The sequence below is a fragment of the Lampris incognitus genome, chromosome 3 (genome assembly GCF_029633865.1).
Source record: "Lampris incognitus isolate fLamInc1 chromosome 3, fLamInc1.hap2, whole genome shotgun sequence".
NCBI lineage: Eukaryota > Metazoa > Chordata > Actinopteri > Lampriformes > Lampridae > Lampris > Lampris incognitus.
In genome coordinates this window covers 116358088-116382420 of record NC_079213.1, presented here as the reverse complement: position 1 = coordinate 116382420, position 24333 = coordinate 116358088, and the positions used below count along the sequence as shown (strand labels likewise).

Below are 24333 nucleotides of genomic sequence, written 5' to 3'. Positions count from 1 at the left end.
ACATATTGTACAACACTTTATACTGCACACCTGTGGTCAAACTACATATTGTACAACACTTTATACTGCACACCTGTGACAAACTATACATTGTACACCAGTTTATACTGCACACATGTGGTCACACTACAAAAAAAAGCAAGCTTACAGAGGCTTCCAGTAGCTTATAATGATGCTATAAGAATACTACTAAAAAGACCTAGATGGTGTAGTGCAAGTGAAAAGTTTGTGGCTGCAGGAGTCAGTACCTTTCAGGCTCTTCTAAGAAATCTCATGTATAAATTTATTTGCCAGCTCAATGACTCTGATAATGTAATCATCAAGAGTTTATCTAGTATAAGATTCAGGGCCACGCGCTACCAATCCCGGCAGTGGGACCACTGGTATAACTGCCTTCTGATAAGACACTGACTTGTTCCTGTTATGTTATTTTATTGTGTTTACTCTGTATATTGTCTGGGGTTTGTCTTTTACCTATTTGTCTTTGTCTGTTATGGACCCTGAGTCTGCAGTAAAGTTTTGAACTGAATTGAATTGACTTATGCAAGAGGTACAATGTAAAAGAGATTGGAGACTGCAAGGTGGTGACAGCATAGCTAGGCAGCATCGGATGGTGGTCTGTAGGATGACTTTGAAGACAAAGAAGAGGACAAGAGTGAAGGCAGAGCCAAGGATTAAATGGTGGATAGCTGGGCAACTACTGCAGAAATAGTGAGGGAGACAGCTACGAAGGTACTTGGTGTGTCATCTAGACAGAGGAAGGAAGACGAGGAGACTTGGTGGTGGAATGATGAAGTACATGAAAGTATACGGAGGAATGGATGAATTTAAATACTTGGGGTCAACTGTTAAAAGTAACAGGGAGTGTGGAGGAGAGGTGGAGAAGAGTGCAGGCAGGTTGGAGTGGGTGGAGAAGAGTGTCAGGAGTGATGTGTGACAGAAGGGTACGAGCAAGAGTTACCCAAGGGAAGGTTTACAAGATGGTTGTGAGACCAGCTATGTTATATGGTTTGGAGACAGTGGCACTGACGAAAAGACAGGAGGCGGAGGTGGCAGAGATGAAGATGATAAGATTTTCATCACGAGTGACAAAGGAGGACAGGATTAGGAAGGAGTATATTAGAGGGACAGCTCAGGTTGGACGGTTTGGAGACAAAGCAAGAGAGACAAGATGGAGATGGTGTGGACATGTGTGGAGGAGAGATGCTGGAGAAGGATGCTGAATATGGAGCTGCCAGCGAAGAGGAGAAGAGGAAGGCCAAAGAGGAGGTTTATGGATGTGGTGAGGGAGGACATGCAGGTGGCTGGTGTGACAAGAGGAAGATGCAGAGGACAGGAAGAAATGGAAACAGATGATCCGCTGTGGCGCTCCCTAACATCAGCAGCCAAAAGTAGTAGTACTAGTAGTACTAGTAGTAGATCATTGTGGATAAATAGATGTTCAGTCTTTTCCATCTAGCCGGTAACACACTAAACTCCCAACCAGGAAGCCATAGGAGCCCATCATTTTCAATAATCATTAAATACAGCTAACACACACATACGACCCCAATTCAAAAAAAAAAGTTGGGACAGTATGAAAAATGGTAATAAAACAAAACGGAGTGATTTTTAAATTTACTTTGACTTTTATTCAAACAAAAACAGTATAAAGAATGTATTTCATGTTTTACCTTATCAACTGCATTGTTTTTTTGAAGATATACATTTATTCTGAAATTAATACCCGCAACATGTTCCAAAACAGTTGAGACAGGGGCAATTTAGTACTAATAACGATGTGACAAGTTGAATTAACAAGATGACGTGAAACAGGTGATGTTAAACAGGCGAGGCACTCATGATATAGTTTATAAGAAGCCTCCAAAACTCGCCTAGTCCTTCAAGAGCAAGGAGGGGTTGAGGCTTGCCAATTTGCCAAAAGATGCATCAGCAAATAATCCAGCACTTTGAGAACAATGTTCCCCAAAGACAAATCAGTAGGATTTTGGGCATTTCACCCTCTACAGCATACAAGTATGATTAAGAGATTCAAGGAATCTGGTCAAATCTCTGTGTGTAAAGGACAAGGCCAAAAGTCCCTTCTGAATGCGCATAACCTCTGACCCCTCAGATGTCACCGTTTTAAAAGCCGTCATGCATCTGTAATGGATATCATGACACGGGCTCAGGCGGCACAGTGGCGCAGTAGTTAGCACGGTCACCTCACAGCAAGAAGGTCCTGGGTTCGAATCCCGCGGTTGTACATCCTTGGGGGTCGTCCCAGGTCGTCCTCTGTGTGGAGTTTGCATGTTCTCCCCGTGTCTGCGTGGGTTTCCTCCGGGTGCTCTGGTTTCCTCCCACGGTCCAAAGACATGTAGGTCAGGTGGATCAGCCGTACTAACTTGTCCCTTGGGGGGTGGGTGTGTGTGGGTGGGTGTGTGTGTGTGTGTGTGTGTGTGTGCCCAGTTATGGACTGGCGACCTGTCCAGGGTGTCTTCCTGCCTGCTGCCCAATGACTGTTGGGATAGGCTCCAGCATCCCTGTGACCCAAATTTGGATAAGTGGCTTGGATAATGGATGGATGGTTGGGACATGGGCTCAGGAATACTTTGGTAAACGTTTGTCAATAAACAACATTCACCGCTGCATCCACAGATGGAAGTTAAAAGGCTTTATTATGCAAAGCAGAAGCCATACATAAACACTGGCCAGAAGCGCCGCCAACTTCCTCGGGCTCGGTCTGATCTGACATGGAAAGTAGCACAGTGGAATCATGTTTGTTGGTCTGACGAGTCAACATTTCTGATAAGGGCTGCTGTCTCAGTCCCCCATTGTACAGTCTGTTTACACATGACTGTATTGCCAAATATGAGAACAGCATCTTCATCAAATTCACAGATGACCCCACAGTGATTTGGAGTAATAGTGACAGTGATGAGAGGGCCTATAGGAGGGAAGTAGAAGATTTAACCATATGGTGCCATGATAACATCTCTCTCAATGCCAATAAGACAAAAGAAATCATTGTTGACTTGAGAAGGAAATCATATTCCTATTTCCATCAATGGGTCATCTGTTGAAATTGTGGACAGTTTTAGATTTCTCGGTTTACACATCACAGACACCCTCACATGGTCTGTCAACACCAACTGCATCCTCAAGAAGGCACAGCAGAGACTGTATTTTCTGAGGCGTATCAAGAGTTTTTGTGAGTACCAAAACGCTTATGAACTTTTATGGCAGTACCATGCGGAGGGTGTTGACAGGCTATATCACAGTTTGGTTTGGCAGCCTGACTGCTCAGGACTGCAGACTGTTTCAAAGGACTGTAAAGACAGCAGCAAAAATCATTGTCATAGAACTACCACACCTTCATAATATTTACACCACCTGCTGCAATAGGAAAGCCCAAAACATCATGAAGGCCACCAGCCACCCCGCTCATGTTCTGTTCTCGCTCCATCCATCAAGCCACTTCTCAAAGTGCACATTCTCCGACCCCTGCGACGTCACTGTCTTAAAACCCATCATGCATTTGTAATGGATATCATGACATGGGCTCGAGAATACTTCAGTAAACCTTTGTCAGTAAACAACATTCGCCACTTATTCACAGATGTGAGCTAAGGCTTTACTATGCAAAGCTGTAGCCATATATGGGCCACTATGCTCCTTGGGCAGCACTGTTGCCTCACAGCAAGAGAGTCCTGGGTTCGAACCCCAGGCCATCCCAGGTCCTTTCTGTGTGGAGTTTGCATGTTCTTCCTGTGTCTTTGAGGGTTTTCTCTGGGTGCTCCTGTTTCCTCCCACAATCAAAAAGACATTCATGTTAGGGTTAATACTCCTGTCTTTACCCCTGACCACGGCAATGGAAAGAAGAACTGGAGTTGGTCCCCAGGCGCTGCACCACAGCTGCCCACTACTCCTATACAATAGGATGGGTTAAATGCAGAAAACAAATGTCATGGTAACCATACAACCGTACACTGACAAAATAAAGTGGCTTTCTTCTTTTCTATAATCAACATTGTCCAGAAGCGCTGCCGACTTGCCTGGGCTCAGTCTCATCTGACATGGAAAGTAACACAGTGGAATCATGTTTTATGATCCGACGAGTCAATATTTCCGATAGTGTTTTGGAAAAAACAGCAATTGTGTTATCTGCGCAAAAGAGAAAAAGGACCATCCAAACTGTTATCAGCGTCAGGTCCAAAAGACTGTCTGTCATGGTATGGGGGTATTTCGGTACCCATGGCATGGGTAACTTGCACATCTGTGAGGTCACCATTAATGCAGAAAGACATGTATGAATTTTAGAGCAACATATCCTGCCATCCAGATGCCGAAGTTTCCAGGGACTTCGCTGCATTTTCCAACAGGATAACGCAAACCACATACTGCCCAGATTACAAGTGCATGGCTGTGTAAACAGAGAATATGGGTGCTATTTTGGCATGCCAGCAACCCTGACCTTTCTCCGACTGAGAATGTGTGGCACACTATGAAGCGCAAAATACGGCAATGAATGCCCCGTATAACTGAACAGCTGAATACCTACATTATGGATCATAATGGATAAATTAAAGCAAATTAAACTGCTTTAGACCAACACAAGAGCACAGCCTGCCAGAGCAGCCAAGCAGACCCCCTCGGAACAGGCCCGTGGCTCATCCCCGGTACACTCGGCATTCTACCAAGTGTGTACAGCATGGTGGGCTGTCCTGTGCCTCCAACATGCCCCCAACCAGGACCCCCCTGCTGAACATGTAGGCCATAGACACAGATACAACCAACGTCCTCCCACCCGCCACTCCCTCTCCAGCGAGAAGCACTCCATGCGCCAAGAGAAGTGATATACCCAGGTGGCCCAGGATAACAACCCCCCCACCCCCCACCTGCAACCAGATGGCACATACCACCGACCGTGGCATGACCCCTGCAGGCATGCAAGTAGACATGAAAGCATGACAGACATGTCTTTACTGTTTGTGAATATAAACCTCCTTAAACCTATATCTGCATGCCTATATCTAAACCAACTACCTGCCCCCTTACCAGAAAAACTTTTTAAAGATCTCTGGCCTTTCCTGGAACCTACAATGCTAGATATTGTTAATTCATCACTTACTACTTGGCACCGTTCCCAGCAGTTTTAAAACTCTACTTAAAAAAACAGACCTCGGTCCAGAGTCTCTTAATAACTGCTGACCAGTCGCTAATCTTCCATTTTTTTCTGAAGTACTAGAGACAGTTGTGCATCAACAACGTTTGATCCTTATATAAGAAAACCATCTATATGAACCTTTTTAATCGGTTTTCAGGCCCTGTCACTCCACTGAAACTGCTCGGACTAGAGTGGTGAATGATCTTTTACTAGCTATGGACTCCAATTCCACTTCTGTGCTTCTACTACTGGACCTCAGTGCCACCTTTGACACAACTGATCACTGTACACTATTACACAAATTAAATTGTAATTTTGGTGTCTGGTTTAGCTGTCTCTTGGCTTAAGTCCTACTTATCTGGAAGAACAGTGTCTACTAGAGTAACATTACATCAAAATTCTCTGACGTTAAATATGGTGTACCTCAGGTTTCAGTTCTTGGCCCTCTACTTTTCGCTCTTTATATTTCCTTTCTTGGTCAAATTATACACAGTTATGGAATAATTTTACATTGTTATGCTGATGATACTCAGTTGTATGTGCCTATAAGGCACAAGTGTCATCTGCATGATGGAAAAACTTGTATGGATTTGGTCTTTCCAAATCAATTATCCATTATGAGAAAGATTGTTATCCTTTAAAGGTTTAGGATCTTGTTTGTTGGACCTCCTCTCTCACAACAGGACTGACTAACAAGCAAGACAAAAAGAAAACTATCTAAAATAGTGCCATACATTTTTCACTTCAAAACAACACAATGTGTTGTGTGTCTGAGATGCAAAAGCATCTGGAGGCCGACGGGGTTTGTTAATGATGCTGCTTCAGTCTGCCTCAAAACAGGGAGCATCTCTCTGAACTACTGACTGACAGAGAGAGCGAGGACAGAGAGAGGAGAGACACAGAGAGAGACAGAGAGAGACAGAGAGGAGTAACAGAGAGGGGGGAGAGAGAGAGAGCGAGGACAGAGAAAGACAGACCAGGACGGAGGGAGAGAGCTTGCTGTCAGTGGTTAGATAAAAGTACACACACTCAGACACACACAGCTCTGGCACTGTGGAACTCATGAATAAAGCTTAAAGTCCCTCTGTTTATATTCCAGCTGATAGTGCTGAACTGTATGAGAGGCAGACAATCTGTGTGTGTGTGTGTGTGTGTGAGAGACAAGGAGCTGCAGTCATATGGGAGTGTCTGCCCTGATTAATACACAGTGTGTTTATGTCTGTGCAGATTAACTATATATTTCCATGTGTCACAAAGACAGAAAGTAATATGAATTTGTTGTACAATTGGTTTGTGAGTTTTTAGGTATGTATGTATGTGTATATATGTGTGTGTGTGTGTGTGTGTGTGTGTGTATTTGTCCATATATTTTGTGTGTGTGTGTGGGGTATTTGTCCATATATTTTGTGTGTGTGTGTGTGTGTGTGTGTGTGTGTGTGTGTGTGTGTGTGTCTAATAAGGGTCATACTTTGTATGTAGCAACAGTTGTGTGTTGGCCAGTTGTGCGTCTGTCCTCATGGTTTTCCGTAGTCGCTATGTAAGTGACTGAAATGTGACAGTGATTCTTAAATGAGATTCTGTTACCTGGCCAGGTACTGTCCTGAAGACGGCACCTCGTGTTTATTGGGTTTGTCAAAGCAGTTCACCATGTTCTGGATCAGCGCCAGGTCTGGCCGCACGACTGTTGCCATGGCAACGGCCCGCGCAACCAGCTGCAGAGCGTCGCGGATGTAGAAGTCCAGCGGTTTCTGCTCCACCCGGCCGTATGCCAGCAGGCCCAGCGGAAGCCCAATGGAGTGCAGCTCGTCTGGGCTCAGCGGCCGGCCCAAGATCCAGTGCACAGTGGGCAGGGTGAGGCCCAAGTCCTGGGCACTGCGCAGCACCATGGATGCACACTGCGGGTCGGTACCAAACAGCAGCACAGAGGCAGGCGAGGGTTGGCTCGGCCTTAAGTGTCGGGACAGGAAGTCATAGATCTGGGTGTCATCCTGCACTGACTGAGTGAGGTTAAGGAGCGCGCGGAGACGCCACAATCTGCTGTGATGCTCCAGCAGCTGCAGCAGCGCATCGGCCTCCTCCCAGTCCCGACACAACACTGCTGCACCCTCCTGCCAGCCGCTCCTCTGCAACACAGAGAGGAGGAGCTCTGACAAGCCCGACTGTGGGATGCCCGTCATCATCTGCAGGTGGAAACGGTTCTGAAAGAGACAGAAGAGAGATGGGCTGTCAGAAAGACAGACAGGGAGACACGTCACACATGCGTCAGAAAGGATGAATTAACAACAGACCCTAATTCAGGGCAGACTGACACAGAGAACTCCTCATCTGTGTAGCACATTAGTAGGAGCATTTTAATGAATAAAAGCGGCATCAATGTCCTGTCTGAGGGAAAAACTTACAGTGGATATAAAAAGTATACACATCCCTTTTAAAATACAGGTTTTTGTGATGTAAAAAAAAAGCGAAACCAAGATAAAGAATGCAAAACTTGTTCTACCTTTTGTCTTAAATCGCAACCTATAAAATTCAAGTGAAAAACAAACTGAAACCTTTTGGAAAAGAAATAAAGAAAACTTACAATAACCTGGTTTCATAAGTATGCACACCCCTAAATTAATACTTTGTTGAAGCACCTTTTGATTTTATTACAGATCTCAGCTTGGCACATCTTAACTTGGCAATATTTTCCCAGTCTTACTTCCAAAAACGTTCTAGATCTGTCAAATTGTGAGGGCATCTCCTGTGCACAGCCCTCTTCAGGTCACTCTGCAGAGCTTCTATTGGATTCAGGTCCGGTCTCTGGCTGGGCCATTCCAAAACGTTGTTGTTGGTTTTTTTTTTTTGTGAAACCGTTCCTTTGTTGATTTGGATGTGTGCTTTGGGTCGTTGTAGTTCTGAAAGGGGAAATTCCTCTTCATACTCAGCTTTCTAGCAGACGCCTGAGGCCGGTTTTACACCAAAATCGACCGGTATTTGGAACTATTCACGATTTCTTTCATCTTGACTAAAGCCCCAGTTCTGTCAGAAGAAAAGCAGCCCCAAAGCATGATGCTGCCACCACCATGCTTCACCATGGGTATGGTGTTCTTTTGTTGATGTGCTGTGTTGTTTTTGCACCAAACATACCTTTTAGAATTATAGCCAAAACGTTCAACCTCAGCTTCATCAGACCATAGCACATAGTTTTGGGAGACTAGATGTGTCTTTTTGCAAAATTTAGCCAGGCTTGGATGTTTTTGTTCGTGTGAAAAGGCTTCCGTCCTGCCTCCCTACCCCATAGCCCAGACATATGAAGAACATGGAGACTGTTGTCACATGCAGGTGTAACCCATGTATTTTTCCCCTACATAGAAAGGGTTAATATCCCCTTGTATTATTTTCCATGATTTTACTTATTTACTTGTAATACCCCCTATCGCCAATAGAGGGCGCAGCAGACCACATATGTAGGTCACTTTCCCTATGTTGCATCAGTCTGGAGTTGATCAGCAAAGCGGATCTCGGTGGAGGAGGTTATTCCAGACATCGACACAGATTTAAGATAAAGATAACCCTGTAACTTGGAGTTGGTTTCATAAAACCTGTTGTGTTAACGCAAGAGAAGTGTGCGACTGTGAACAGTCCACCCTTTACTGTTCTCTTTCCGAGTCTAACCGAGCCAAAGCTCCGGTTGGCTACATTCCCCTCATGTCACGAGTCATGTCCCGAGTCATGCTAGCTAAACTAGCGGGTGCTTCAGCTATTGCTAGCTCATGAAACGGAGCGCCGTTACTCTTTTCTTTTACTGAACTCGTGATATATATTTCATTTTCACGATGGTAAAGTTCATATTTCATATAGATATTTAAAAACCAATCGGAGACCAAGTTACATATTTGATATGAGTCTCCTGAATGATGTTTAGCTCACGGTGCTAATAGCTAAGCTGTAGCTATGTAACGTTAGCGAACGAGTCTTTGATTCATCTGAGCGTTCGGTTCATGTGTGTTCACGTGAGGTAAGGTGAGTTGATGCTGGATTGATCTAGAAGTGATCTAGAAGTTATACCGTACAGTCGAGATTTAGATAAGACTCCTAACTGAACCCTGCTGTATTCAGGTTGGGTTTTTTGTGGACTCGCCAAGTGTTGAAGGGCGAGCCAGGACCCCCGAGCCGAGCGCCCTTGCTCGAGTCTGCATGCACGCGCTGCACCACGCATGCTCTCTTCAGACAGCACGTTCTCAACTCTGCACGCTGCACGCGCCAGGAGCAGTACCCTCATCCGCGCCAGGCGGCAACAACGTGCAGGATGCAGCTAAGCAAACTTGAGCTCTTTTCCAAAATCCCACTACCCGGGTAGATGGGACATTTATTGACTTTTATTTTATTTTCAAGGTTGCAACCGCTTTAGTCATAGGAATTATAATGTGTACTATATATATGTTTGATATGTTTGACCTTATTGAGAAAGGATTTGAATATTGATCATATTGATGATAAAAGACCGCCGGCATTTAATACTTTCTTCTAAAACCTCGTCAGTGTGCCTTTTATACTCCTAGAGCATGGGTGTCAAACTCGCGGCCCGCGGGCCGCACGTTATTTTGTGGCCCCCTACTTGACATCAAAGTTTAGTGTTAGTGCGGACCGCGCTTGCCCTGGGCTTTTATTTTTCACTTATGAGCTACCATAGCGCAGGCTCATGACAGCTTCCGGTGTCGCGTTGGTTGTCAAGTCATGGTGCGTTCCCGTTACGTTGGAAGTTGTAAATTGGAACAACTCGGATTTCAGACTTCCAGTTGAAATGTCCCACTCGGAGCTCCGAAAGCCCGACTTCCGAGCACAACTTGAACGCACCATAACGGGCAGCGCGAATTAGCAGCAACGGTTGAAACTTGGTTGAAACTTGATTCCGGAGCGACACCAAGTGGAAGGAAAATATATCCTGTCAGCAAGCCCCAGTTATGTCTTTCTCAAAACCTGCCGTAAAGAGAAAAGTTGGTGACGAGCACAGACAATTTCAGGAAAAGTGGGAGACGGCATATTTTTTTGTTGAGCACAGAGGAGGCAGCCCAACGGTCTTATATGCACCGAGAAAGTACGGTGCACAAGGAATACAACATCAGACGTCATTACTCGACTAGACATGCTGATGAGTATACAAAATACCAGGGAGATGAGAGAGAGAAACGGGTCGCCAATCTTAACACATGTTTACTGAAGCGACAAGATTTCTTCAAGAAAGCTAGCAAAGATCATGATGCAGCAGTCGAAGCTCGCTACGTGGTGAGTGAGATGATTGCTGCTAAGTCGGGAAAGCCATTCAAAGAAGGGGAGTTTGTTAACAAGTGCATGTTACAGGCTGCAAGTATAGTCTGTCCGGAAAAGAAGGGTCAGTTTAGCAACATCGGCCTTGCAGCCAACACAGTGGCAGAGCGCATTTCTGACCTGTCAGGTAACAGATATGATCAACTCCGTGAGAAAGCCAAATGTTTCTGTGCATACTCAGTCGCTCTTGATGAGGGCACAGACATCATTGACACTGCGCAGCTCGCAATCTATGTCCGTGGTGTTGACGACAGTTTTGGAGTGATGGAGGAGTTGCTCACAGTGATTCCAATGCATGGCCAGACCACCTCTCAAGAGATATTCCGCCAGCTGTGTGATGCCATTGTGGATGCGGGTTTGCCATGGAAGAGGTTTGCTGGAATAACAACCGACGGAGCGCCATCAATGACAGGGAGGAGAAATGGAGTGGTGGCACTTGTTCAAAAAAAACTGGAAGAGGAGGGTGTGGAGGAGGCCATTGCTCTGCACTGCATTATCCATCAGCAGGCCCTTTGCAGCAAATGCCTGAAGTTTGACAATGTGATGTCTGTCGTTGTGAAATGCATCAACCATATCAGATCCAGGGGTTTAAAGCACCGGGAGTTCCGCGCCTTTTTGGAGGAAATAGAGTCAGCATATGAGGATGTGCTCTACTTCACTGAGGTACGTTGGCTCAGCAGGGGAAATGTCTTGAAGAGGTTTTTTGAGTTGAGAGCAGAAGTGAAAGCCTTCATGGAGAAGGCTGGGATGGCTGTTCCAGTGCTAAGTGATCCCAAATGGCTCATGGACTTAGCTTTCCTTGTTGACATCACACATGAGCTGAATGTACTGAACAAGAAATTACAAAACCAGGGGCAGCTTGTCAGTGCGGCCTATGACAACGTGAGATCATTCTCCACAAAACTTGTGTTATGGAAAGCCCAGCTCTCTCAGACAAACCTCTGCCATTTCCCAGCATGCAAGGCACTCATGGATGCAGGCACACCATTCAGCGGTGAGAAGTATGCTGATGCCATTGTGAAGCTACAGGAGCAATTTGATCACAGGTTTGCAGAGTTCAAGACACACAGAGCCACTTTTCAAATTTTTGCTGACCCCTTCTCCTTTGATGTGCAAGATGCCCCTCCTGTGCTTCAAATGGAGCTCATTGACCTGCAGTAATGAGCTTATTTGATAGCTTGTTTGTTTTTGTTGTTTTTTTTTTTTTTAGCTTATTAGTATTCCATCTCGTCATAACAGAACCTGGTGTCCCCTTTTTGTCTCACACTGTTCGTTTTTGTTCCTGCACTTGTACTGTTACCTGTCTTGTTTTGATCACCTGTATATATAAATAAAAAATGATTGAGAACATTGGATCGGTTGTACTTTTTTTTTTTTTTGGAATACTTGCGGCCCAGCCTCACCCAAACTCTACCTCCAGCGGCCCCCAGGTAAGTTGAGTTTGAGACCCCTGTCCTAGAGTCAACCTAGAGTCTTAAACCCTTTACTAGACAGTTTAACCGATTGAGTCCTGATAAGAATTACTTGGTTAGATATCTTGGCCCAAATAGAACTTGTTACACAGGGAACAACCAGTACTTCTCAGAAATTCCTGCAGCTTCTTTAATGATGCCATAGGCCTCTTGGCAGCCTCCCTGACCAGCTTCCTCCTTGTCTTCTCACTTCTCAGCAATATTGGAGAGATGCCCTATTCTTGGTAATGTCACTGTTGTGCCATATTTTCTCCACTTGTTGATGACTATCTTCACTGTGTTCCATGGTATATCTAATGACTTGGAAATTCTTTTGCACCTCTCTGCTGACTGATACCTTTCAACAATGAGATCCCATTTATGCTTTGTAAGCTCTTTGTAGACCATGGCTTTTGCATTTAGATGCAACCAGGAAGATGTCAGGAAAATCCTACAGGAACATGCTTTGTGCCTGTATTAGTTGGAATCTTAAACAGTTGCCTAAATAGGTAGATAAAAAATAAATTTCTGTCAAGTGTAAACATGGCTGAATAAAAATTCACCAACGCTAACAGTGCATCACAGAGAAGTGTCTAAATATAACAAATAAAATCTTTATAAAATAATATATAACATCTTTCACGGTGTCAAAATTCAACAAACATTTGAGAGTATCAGTGCTGATCCAGGCCAGGATTTAGTTTTTCCTATTTCTACAACTTAACAGTAGGTGTGAAAACTTTCTTAGATCCTAGGTCAGCTTTCCTACTCTCCTACCCCAGCATGACAGCTCACGTTTTTTTTTTAGGGGCAGCAGCTTTCTGGAAGCCTTATAGGCATTGATTCTGTCCTCTATTGCTGGGTCCTCCTGAGCTGCAGTTGTACACTGTGTGGCAAACACTGAGTTTCCCCTGACTGCTGTGGTTTTCAAGGAGTTCCTGATACTTGCCAGGCGCAGCAATGAACAGCTCCGCGACTGTAGCATTGACCACCACCGTGTTCTGGTCCATCCCGACATGCTTGAAAGCACCAGACATGGTCCCGCCCTTCCTCTACTGAACCGCCTAAGAACTTTTTTGTACCGGGCCACCACTTGTTCCCGTTTTTGGGCTGCAATTCAGAGAACATAGAATAAGTGTTATCCACAGTAAAAAAAATGTTTATTGTACTCGCACACATACTCTTTGACACACCCACACACTACACTAAATGCAGGCTTGTGAGTCAAACACTTCAATTGTAGTTTCAATCTACAGTATAACACGTGAGATCAGAATGGTTGTGACTAGGAGACCTAAATGTAGATGGTTTACCAGGTTATTCCTCTCTATCCAGAATATGATTTGTTATGGTATAACTAGTTAGTACAAACAACAATCGCATACCCAATATCACGTCATGTGGGAAGAACCAGCCAGAAGAGCAACAACTGTACAGCAGAGCTAAGCAGGAGCAAACCGAAAACCCAGTGAATGGAAAGAGGTGAAAGTAGCGTATTAACCTCTCTGATGTGTCTTTGGTTCCATTTTCTTTGACTTCTTCCCATACTTTTCCCTTTCCCCTTCTTCTTCTTCTTCTTGTCCCCCCGATGAGGACGTGTTAGAGGAGGAGTCAGACATAGTATCAGAGGAAGATTCCATTGAGCTGTCACAAGAGGAATTTGAAGACAAGGGAGTTGCCTGGATGGAACCTGTGTCCTTTTTAAGAGCTGTCAAAACATACAAATACAATCATAAGGCTCACAGCACATGGCACAAAGGAACACACGTGCGCATGCATACCCTACTAGTGTCCACAGTTAACTCACATAATTAGGCCCAACTGTAGTATAATTTGACTACATATTGTGTGTTGGGAGACTTACCTGATACCAACTGCTCTTTCAGATAGTCTCTCCTTGGTCAGCTCATCAATCTTCTCCTTTTGCCACTCTGCCCTCAGCTTCCACATCTCCAACTCATGGTAGTTTCTTTTATCTGCCAGCTGTGCAGTAGAGGCCATGGACACACCTAATAGAATGTAATTGTTCATTATTGAATGAATGTAGAACGTTCTATTAACCTTATTTGCTATCTAACATCCCCCCACACAGGACGCACGCACAGAGAGAGAGAGAAAAAAAGAGAGCCATTCACTATTTTCACAACTCTGTCTCTGTCATAATGACGACCATTCACAAGTGTATTGGGCTATTAAACAACAAATTTCTTTTCTCTGAAATCACAAGACATACAGTAACGTTACATCTTAGTTTGCTCACACTATTTACTACTGAGGTGACATGGTTGCGTGCGCCTGTCGCAGGACTTCCAGCTAGAGACTAGCTAGCTAGCTAACTACCCATCATTCATAATGTGTGCCAGCAAACAAACATACTCACCACAAGTGCCACCGACGGGCCTCTCCTCCAATGTATCCATCTGCATGCTGGCATTCTTTTTGGCCCGGGTCCGCACACCTTTTCAAGTTGGGTTGTAGTTTTCCGTATCATAAATATGACACTTGTCATTCCCCGATCCGTTACAGAAACCCAATTTGTTTTACGCATGCGTGAAAATGCATCTACTTCCTGTCACCGCTATCGCTTTACAGCATTGTCAAAAAAAGTGTCATCCCCTCGCCTGATATGGATATGGATCTTTTCTTCTTCTTTTTTTGCCTTGTATAGATTCTGGGATAGGCTCCAGCATCCCCATGACCCTGAGAAGAATAAGTGGTTTGGATAATGGATGGATGGATTCTTTTGCTTTCTACCGTCATTTGCAGGAATACCTCTTAAAAGGTGAAATTACCTCCAACATTGATCACACACACCGAGTAAAATTGAAACAGGCTTCTTCAAATTTTATCCTGAAAGGTAACGATAAGTAGATATTAAAAAGAAACAAAGAAAAGTAAAAATAACGTTAGTTAGCCAGAAACGCCTGAGTTACTGAACAAACAAATGTTACATATTTTATGTGTAAGTCAATGAAGTTCTCAAAAAGGATTTAGTTTACAAATGATTACGTACGTATGGAGGTTTAATAGAACTGGGACTTTCTGGTTAGTAACAATTTGGTCACGTGTTTAATACACAAACGCAATTTGTTTAAAATATAATGCTGCCCAATAGCATTTAAAAGTTAACTGTACTTGTTTACCTCCTGTACCCGAGTAGGAGAAGCAGTGTGCAAATGACTTTATGTTTAATGTATTTTAATCTCAATCAGATAGTCATTTCCTTTTACTTTGAACTGCAACTTTCTCAGCCTGTTTCTTTTTTGCTCTTAAAACAGACAACAGAGTCTTCTACACCGGCCCCAGCAGGCAGTACATGGGGCTAGTTGTGCTGTCAGAGGAAGAGAAGTGTTCTGACAAAGTGCCACAATAACCCTGGTACTGGAATCACAATGGCATCAGAGGCACCAGAAACAGGGTATTGCTGGCTACTACTGGCCCACACTGATACAGGATGTTAAAGACTGGGTAATGTACTACAGAGTGATATATGCCTGTTACTTGACACATCTGCTGATTTGTTTAGACTCGGACATGATTTTTTGGCTTTTTGTGATGTTGCATAAAATGAAACCGTCACACATGCAGTCGGTTCTCCTCCCAGGTCTCCGTGGTGATTGTGGTCGCCACCTGGACGCTGCTTGGCGTTCCCCTCATCACATTTTCTTTTTATATACAGTAGCTTGCAGAAGTATTCATACCCCTTGAACTTTTCCACATTTTGTCACATAACAACCACAAACATAAATATATTTTATTGGAATTTTATGTGAAAGACCAACTGCAAACCTACCAAGACACGGCTGTCCACCTAAACTTACAGGCCGAACAAGGAGAGCACTGATCAGAGATGCAGCCAAGAGGCCCATGGTGACTCTGGACGAACTGCAGAGATCCACAGCTGAGGTGGGGGAATCTGTCCACAGGACAACTATTGGTCGTGCACTGCACAAATCTGGCCTTTATGGAAGAGTGGCAAGAAGAAAGCCATTAAAAGAAAACCATAAGAAGTCCCATTTGCAGTTTGCCAGAAGCCATGTGGGGGACACAGCAAATGTGGAAGAAGGTGCTCTGGTCAGATGAGACCAAAATTGAACTTTCTGGCCTAAATGCAAAACGCTATGTGTGGCGGGAAACTAACACTGCACATCACTCTGAACACACCATCATCCCCACTGTCAAACATGGTGGTGGCAGCATCATGCTCTGGGGATGCTTCTCTTCAGCAGGGACAGGGAAGATGGTCAGAGTTGATGGGAAGATGGATAGAGCCAAATACAGGGCAATCTTGGAAGAAAACCTGTTGGAGTCTGCAAAAGACTTGAGACTGGGGCGGAGGTTCACCTTCCAGCAGGACAACGACCCTAAACATAAAGCCAGGGCTACAATGGACTGGTTTAAAACAAAACATATTCATGTGTTAGAATGGCCCAGTCAAAGTACAGACCTAAATCCAATTGAGAATCTGTGGCAAGATCTGAAAACTGCCGTTCACAAACGCTCTCCATCTAATCTGACTGAGCTCGAGCTGTTTTGCAAAGAATGGGCAAAAATTTCAGTCTCTAGATGTGCAAAGCTGGTAGAGACATACCCCAAAAGACTTGCAGCTGTAATTGCAGCAAAAGGCGGTTCCACAAAGTATTGACTCAGGGGGGCTGAATACTTTTGCACACCGCACTTTTCAGTTTTTTATTTGTAAAATAATTTTTTAAATCATGTATAATTTTCTTTGTACTTCACAATTGTGTGCCACTTTGTGTTGGTCTTTCACATAAAATTCCAATAAAATACGTATATTTATGTTTGTGGTCGAAACGTGACAAAATGTGGAAAAGTTCAAGGGGTATGAATACCTTTGCAAGCCACTGTATCCTATAAATCCATATATACATTTTTTTTTAAAAACATGACGACGCTGGTCGCGTGGCTTGAGTCCTAGGCTGTTCCGGTGGCATCTGGACACTGCTTGGCATCCTGCACATCATATTCTTCATATATTTTATAAGTCCATTATAATTCTGTTTATCCTCTTTCAATGTTGTATTGTGTAAACGCAACATCCATTGCACGCTGTCCATCTTGGGAGAGAGATCCCTCCTCTGTTGCTCTCCCTGAGGTTTCTTCCTATTTTTTCTCCCTGTTAAAGGTTTTTTTAGGGAGTTGTTCCTTATCCGATAAGAGGGTCTAAGGACAGGATGTTGTGTTGCTGTAAAGCCCACTGAGGCAAATTTGTAATTTGTGATATTGGACTATACAAACAAAATTGACTTGACTCTGACTTTGAGGTTGTTTCTCTGCTTGTTGAACGGAGCAGTTTTTTCACTGTGTTCAATGGCAAGCTTGTAGTTTTCTTGCAGAGTATCTCTCAATTTTTTCACATAGTCCGTGTGAGTGACTCTCTTCAGTCTTGGACTGAGTCCAAACACCACATCAAACATTAACTGGTAAGGAGAGAATCCAGTCGTGTCATTTTTGGTGCAGTTGTATGAGTGGACCAAGGGCTGCACAAAATCCCGCCACTTGACTTGTTCTCTTTGTGGAGGGTTCCCAACATCTCCAGAAGTGTTCGGTCGAAACTCTCGACGGGATTGCCTCAGAGGCGGTAAGGGGTTGTCCTTGTCTTCTTTATTCCCAACAGTTGGCAAAGGTCTTTGATGAGAGCGGACTCAAAGTCGCAACCCTGATCGCTGTGAAGTCGTTCAGGCATGCCGTAGTAGACAAAGAAACTGTTCCACGGGATCTTGGCTACTGCATTCTGATCAGTGGTAGGAACGGCGACGGCATACTTGATGAAATGGTCTGTTATGACCAAGATGTTCTTTGTTCCACGTCCATCAGGTTCCAAGGACAAGTCGTCTATGCAGACTAACTCGAGTGGTCGAGTTGTCTGGATGTTCACTAGACGGGCAGTTTTCTCAGCTCTGGCCTTACGATGGATACATCTTTTACAATTTCTGACTTTCCTTTCAGCATCCGCAAACATTCTTGGCCAATAGAAACACATACAAACAAGATCCAATGCTCGTCCATTCCCAAGTGACTGACTGAGTCGTGGAGACCTTCAAGTGCCATTTCTCTGTACTTCGAGGGGAGAACTAGCTGGTAGAAGGGCTCACCTCTGTTCATGTGCTTCCTGTACAGAATACAATTGTTTACTACAAGTTGATCCATCACTCTAAGCGTAAGTTGAACTTCTCGGTCTTCCTGTTGGCGAACACGGTAAGTAAGACATCTTCCTGTGTTGACAATGTCTATGTCTCCGCTGATCAGGGGGATCGTTCTGTTGTTCCGCAGCCCAGTCTTGCTGTGACATCCTAGGTAGGGTGCTAGATCCATGCAGTAAGTCAGCTTGAGAGAACTCTGCTGGGATAGCACTCACATCAATGGCGAGACACTCTACTATGACAGGTGAGTGGCTGCCCTCTTCAGTGTCTGGAGCTTTGTCTAGCTCACGTCTTTGGCAAACAGCTTTGACAGCATCTTTGGGGAAGATGTGTTCACTCTTTTCATTCACAAACCTTGAAATTAACTGTTTCACCCTGTCATCTTCATCTTGAGCACTTAGATCAGTTTCCGCCGCATCATGTGGACGCCTGGATAACCCATCGACATCAGCATTTCTCTTGCCAGCTCTGTACTGTATGTTGAAATTGAAGTTAGACAGGGAAGTGAGCAACCAGTGTCCTGCAAGCATCGAGCTTGGCAGAAGTCAAGACGTAGGTGGGTCAATGGATTGTTGTCGATCATGATGGTGAACTCAGCTCTGCAGAGGTAGTCAAAGAATTTATCTGTGTCAGCCCACTTAAGCGCTAAAAACTCAAGTTTGTGGGTAGGGTAACGCTGCTCACAGTTGGACAGGCCTCTACTTGCATAACCAATGATTCATCTCACCATCTTGTTCTTGACAGAGAGCTGCACCGAGTCCATGCAGGCTGGCATCAGTATGCAGGACATATGGTTTCCTGGGGTTGGCAAAGCCGAGGACTGGAGCAGTTGTCAAACTTCTCTATAAGTGCTTTGAATGCGTTTTCGCATTCTGAGGTCCATTTTCCATCAAAGGGTCATTTTAGGTTCGAGCTGGAGAAGACCTTGGAGATTTTGGACTTCTTCCTAGGTGGAAGGTAACCAGCAGTCAGACTATTTAGAGGTTTGGCTATTTTTGTGTAGTCCTTGACGAAGCTCCTATAATACCCAGTGAATCCTAGGAAAAATTTCAGCTCACTGATGTTGTTTGGCCTGGGCCAGGTTGTCAGAGAGGTGATTTTTCCAGGGTCAGTTTCCACTCCATTTTCCGAGACTACATGGCCCAAGTACTTGACTAACTTCTTGAAAAAGTGGCATTTTTCGGGTGATAACTTGAGACCAAACTCCTTAAGCCTGTTGAGGATATGCATAATGCACCCTTGGTGTTCTTCAAGTGTGTTTGAAAATATGATGAGGTCATCGAGGAACACCAGGACGTCTTTGAAGTTGAGAGAGCCCATGCATTTCTCCATGACTCGCTGGAAGGTTGACAGAGCTTTTGTGACTCCCTGGGGCATCCTGTTGAATTCCCAGAAACCCATGGGTGTGACAAAAGCCGTTTTGTGCTTGTCCTCTTCAGCCATTTCCACCTGATAGTAGCCAGACTTTAAATCCATGACAGAGAACCACTTGGATCCTATGAGAGCAGCAAAGGTGTCCTCAATGTTCGGTAAGGCATACGCATCCTTTATGGTCTGGTTGTTCAACTTCCTGTAGTCGATGCATAGGCAGATGGCGCCATTCTTCTTCTTGACGACTACTATTGGTGAAGTGAAGGGGCCTTCAGGTTCTCTGATGATGTCGGCATCCAACAGCTCTTTCAGGTGGAGTCTTACAGCTTCATAGTCTGATGAGTGAATGGGCCTCACCCTCTGCTTGAAGGGTGTTGGGTCAGAGGCAGATCTTGTGCTTGATTGCAGTTGTATGACCATAGTCGAGGTCGACTATTGCAAAAACTTCAGGATGGAATTCAGCTTTGTTTTGATCTGCTCTGAACTCCTCTGGAAGACGGGAATCACTGAAGTTGAAACTGATTGTGTTTTCATGGCTTGTTGAGCTTGTGGCCATACATTCAGCAGCATTGCTGGGTGGTTGTAACACCTTGTGCTCTTCAGCTTTGTTCGATGAGGTCGACGGTAAAGAGAGAGAGATGGTTTGCTGGCACTGTTATGTTATGTGCTGTCTCATTCTTGAGCAGGATAGGGACTTTGAAGCACGTCTGACAAGGGCTTGATATGATGTAGCTACAGAAGAACAGACCACGGGGTAGACTTGATTGAGTGGAAGGCTCCACTAAGAGAGGGAATGCAATACTTATGGGCACCTTTCTGGTGTATCCATTCAAAACTATCTTCTCACCAGCTGGGATCACGATGGCTTTCTTGCATTGCAGTTTGACTCTCCCCACCATGCCATTGTCTTGTTCAGTTTTGTACCTGCTGTATATGCTTCGAACCAGGTGTATATTGGTGGCTAAAAGGGCGGGAAACTCTGTGTTGGATCTGCAGTCTGGGTGATGACAGCTAACGTGCTGATAAGCTCAGCTTTGCCTGCAACGCTTTCTGGAAGCAGTATGTTGACCTCGACATAGCCTAGGTAAGGAATATCTTGACCTCTACTGCCCTCCACCTCAAGGATTTTGCTGAGGGGCAGGATCAGCAGAGAAGGCAGGTAAGTATCATGAAAAGACTTGGAGATGGCAGTCACCTGTAAGCCTGAGTCCAGAATTGAGTTACACTGGATTCCTTCAATAGTGACGACAGCAGCGGATCTTGGGCCAACTAAGCTACTGAGGAGCTCGTCTTCGGTGGACTCTATCTGTTCACATTTGGCTTTTCTTAGTTTCCATTTCATTTTGGGACTTTGATCTCTGTCTGTGGCTTCAGTATGTACCTCTACTAGAAGCCGGTCCAGTTTAAAGGCAGTCCTTGTTTTGCTCTTCATTTATTTTGCTTGGCTTTCAATTCTTTGTACTTTGATCAACAGCAGCTTTGTTGATAGTGTTCTCACATACCTTGGCTATGTGGCCGTCTTCACCACATCTGAAGCAGAAACAGGCTCTAGGCTGAGGTTTGGATGTCACCTGGTGAGCTTGTGCCTCCACTCGACCACTCGACCTGTGGGCAGGTCTGAGCTTTCTGCTGTCTCTGTCTCATAGTTTCTCTCTTTCTTAAGCTTCTTGGTGCTGAGCTGCAGTTTCATTTCAGCAAGCCGCTTCTTCAGACTCTCTGTCTCTAAAATATACGTCTGTATCACACTTGCATTTGGATCTGTGTAAGGAGACATGTCGGGCACAGAATGCACATTCACAGTAGCTTTGGGCTTGGAGGTTTCAAAACGGCAGTGCATTTGATCCAGTTTAGTTGCCCCCCTATTCTCTTCTGTCTGCAGCTCTAACAGCAGCTCTGGGAAATCGAAAGATTTTTCATATTTCAGCTCCAATTGCATGACGAGCATGTGGTCCCAACAGCCGCATTTGAGCTGTTTCAATAGCTGATGGCTTGCACCAGACTGGCTCACTCTATTTCACTTCTAAGCAGTGCTTAGCAGCACCTAGAGCCTCTGTAGACACTCTGAGGCCTTCTCACCTGGGTCTTGATAGGTGTTCAAGAACCTTGCAAAGATTTCCTCACCATCCTCAATTAGACCATAAGCAGAGTCCAGCAATTTCACATAAGCTCTGGGATGAGCAAAGGATCCTAGCTGCTCCATAACATCTGAGGCTGGGGGAAGCAGACTTTCCAGTGTCTTCCTACTCTGAACATCCACTGGGGCTCCATCTTGGAACATCAATTCTACATGGAGGCACCATGTTTCAAAGTCAGCCACTCCAGGAGGCTTCGGCACATTGCCGGAGAAGAAGCGTAGCCACCTGTATTGGCTTTGAGATGTGGAAGTGTAGTTTCTGATTACATGCTAAACCACAATGTGCTGTACGTCAAGTTGATTTAGCTCACCATCTCTCTGTTTCACAGTTTTAACTTTTATCATGTTTTCTCCCGTACTGCTGGCTGAACCTTCTTCTTATCCATTTGGGACTTAGCTGAAGAGGGATGAGCTTCACCAGGTCAGGATTCTTGTTCTTGGATTTGCGTATGAGAGGTGTACTGCTATGTTCAGAGTGAGCACTCTCATCAGAAGATTCACTGCTATTGCTCGAGTCAGAATAAATATCTGTGGAAAGGGCTACTGTCTGGCTAGTAGTAGGTGTAAGAACTTTAATACTGTCTGGCACTGTCAGTCAAACACACATTGCTGTGTGCTTGACTGACATCTCGGAGTGGATGGCGACACACCAACTGAAGCTCAATCTGGACAAGACAGAGCTGATGTTCCTCCCAGGGTAAGGTTGCCCGCATGGAGACCTGGCCATCACCATTGACAACACCGTGGTGACGCCAACTCGGACTGTGAGGAATCTGGGTGTGATCCTGGGAGACCAACTGCCATTTGCTGCAAACGTTGCATCGGTTGCTCGCTCCTGCAGATTTCTCCTCTTTAAGATCAGGAAGATTCGCCCATTCCTCACCGACGAGACGGCACAGGTGCTTATCCAGGCTCTGGTCATCTCCTGGCTGGACTACGGCAACTCCATCCTTGCTGGCGCCCCGGCGTTGCCCACAAGACCTCTGGAGCTTGTTCAGAAAGCTGCAGCTCGTCTGGTGTTCAACCGCCCTAAGAACTCCCACACAACCCCCCTTCTCATGTCCCTACACTGGCTCCCAGTAGCTGCTCGCATCCAGTTTAAGACTCTGGTGCTAGCCTACAGGGCAGTGAAAGGAACAGCTCCTTCCTATCTCCAGGCCATGGTCAAATCCTACACCCCTGCCCGACCACTTGGCTCTGCTGCCTCAGGACGCCTGGTTGCCCCGTCGCTCAGAGGCCCTTGCTGCCAATCGACCCGGTCAAGGCTCTTTTCTGTCCTGGCCCCACCGTGGTGGAATGAACTCCCCACTGATGTCAGGACAGCGGAGTCGCTGCCCATCTTTCAGCGCAGGTTGAAAACGCACCTCTTTAAGAACTACTACCCTGTTACTTGTTCTTAGAACTTATTGTATTCACTCAATAAAAAAAAAAATCTCTTTCTTGTACTTTTACTTTAGCACTGGTTTTGCTCTTAGATGCTTATTTAGATACACTTATGGCCTCTGATTTCCTATGTTAAATGCACTTATTGTAAGTCGCTTTGGATAAAAGCATCGGCTAAATGACTGTAATGTAATGTAATGTCTACATGCCATGTCACTGTAGTATCGTTCACATTTGGGATCTGAAGGGTAAACACTGCCATTGGAGTTTCTGAATCAGATTCTACAATGACTATATTCTCTTATTCTGTTTTGAAGCCTCACTACTTTAGCTACAGTCCCATATGTCTGTGGAGAAGTTATGAAGTCATTGGTGTCCGTTTGGGTCAAACCAACAACGCAAACAGACCGTTTTGCATTAATGCCATATGTCTGTTCAATATCCATATTGTATTTTTTTCCGTGTTACTCTCTGCACTTATAATAATAATCTGTAATAATCTGTATTTTGTATGTAAACATCAAAATCGTTATAAAAGCTTGCCCGTTGCCCCTTTAATGCTCCTGGCTTGCTCGCCACAAATTACGGTGTAACACTTACTAAGGGCCAAATGTAGCACAGGAATGAATATGCACAATTTCTACACTATAATAATATCAATCAAGATAAATCTCAATGTACAGCTGCATCTATTGGCAATGGTAAAGTTAGGTACACTCAAGAAGGACATAATAAACAAGGACGAGGTTTTAGAAAAGCACCACAACAATTAACATTGATTCACAACCAATACCAGTAAGTATTAAGATTTTAGTGTCAAGTGCACTTGTAAAGAAACAACAAAACAAACTCGCCAACAAAAGGAAAAGGAAAAAAATTTGTCTTTGTTCAGTCAGTGTCAATCTACCCGGGTAGTGTGAGTCTGTTTTGCAAAGATCTTATCTGAGCTGACGAGACGAGTGTGTCCCTTTCCCTGGACACACGATGAGCAAAAGCTGGAAAGTCACACCCTCCATGTGCTGGCCTGCACTCTGCTCCGCGACCATGAGGCTCACTGGTTTGGGCTCTGGCTTGCCATCTTGTTTCACAATCCACTTTCACAAGGGGTATAAAAAAACCAACCTGTATACAGCAGTTGTTTTTAAATGAACATCTCGTTTTTTTTAACTTAGGATGTATATCTCTACACTGTACAGTATAATACTTTTTTCTCTGCCTATGAAAATATGAATTCAATGACACAATAGCGCCACACATAAAGCTGTGTAGATGAATTAACTCAGTTGCAATAACACAATGCACAAAACTGTAGATGAACTAACTCAAAGTAGCTTAGCATCTAGCTTAAGGAGTTCAATACAACACAGCAACATTAGC

The 24333-nt window shown here is 44.6% G+C and overlaps 1 protein-coding gene across 1 annotated transcript in view; it reads right to left on the bottom strand.

The window, feature by feature from the left end:
* grin3bb (glutamate receptor, ionotropic, N-methyl-D-aspartate 3Bb) overlaps positions 1-24333 on the bottom strand; it is a 142568-nt gene that overhangs the window by 63783 nt on the left and 54452 nt on the right. The window contains exon 2 of the mRNA XM_056276942.1: positions 6731-7344. Within this exon, the coding sequence (XP_056132917.1) occupies positions 6731-7344 (614 nt within the window). The remainder of the gene's footprint in view (positions 1-6730; positions 7345-24333) is intronic.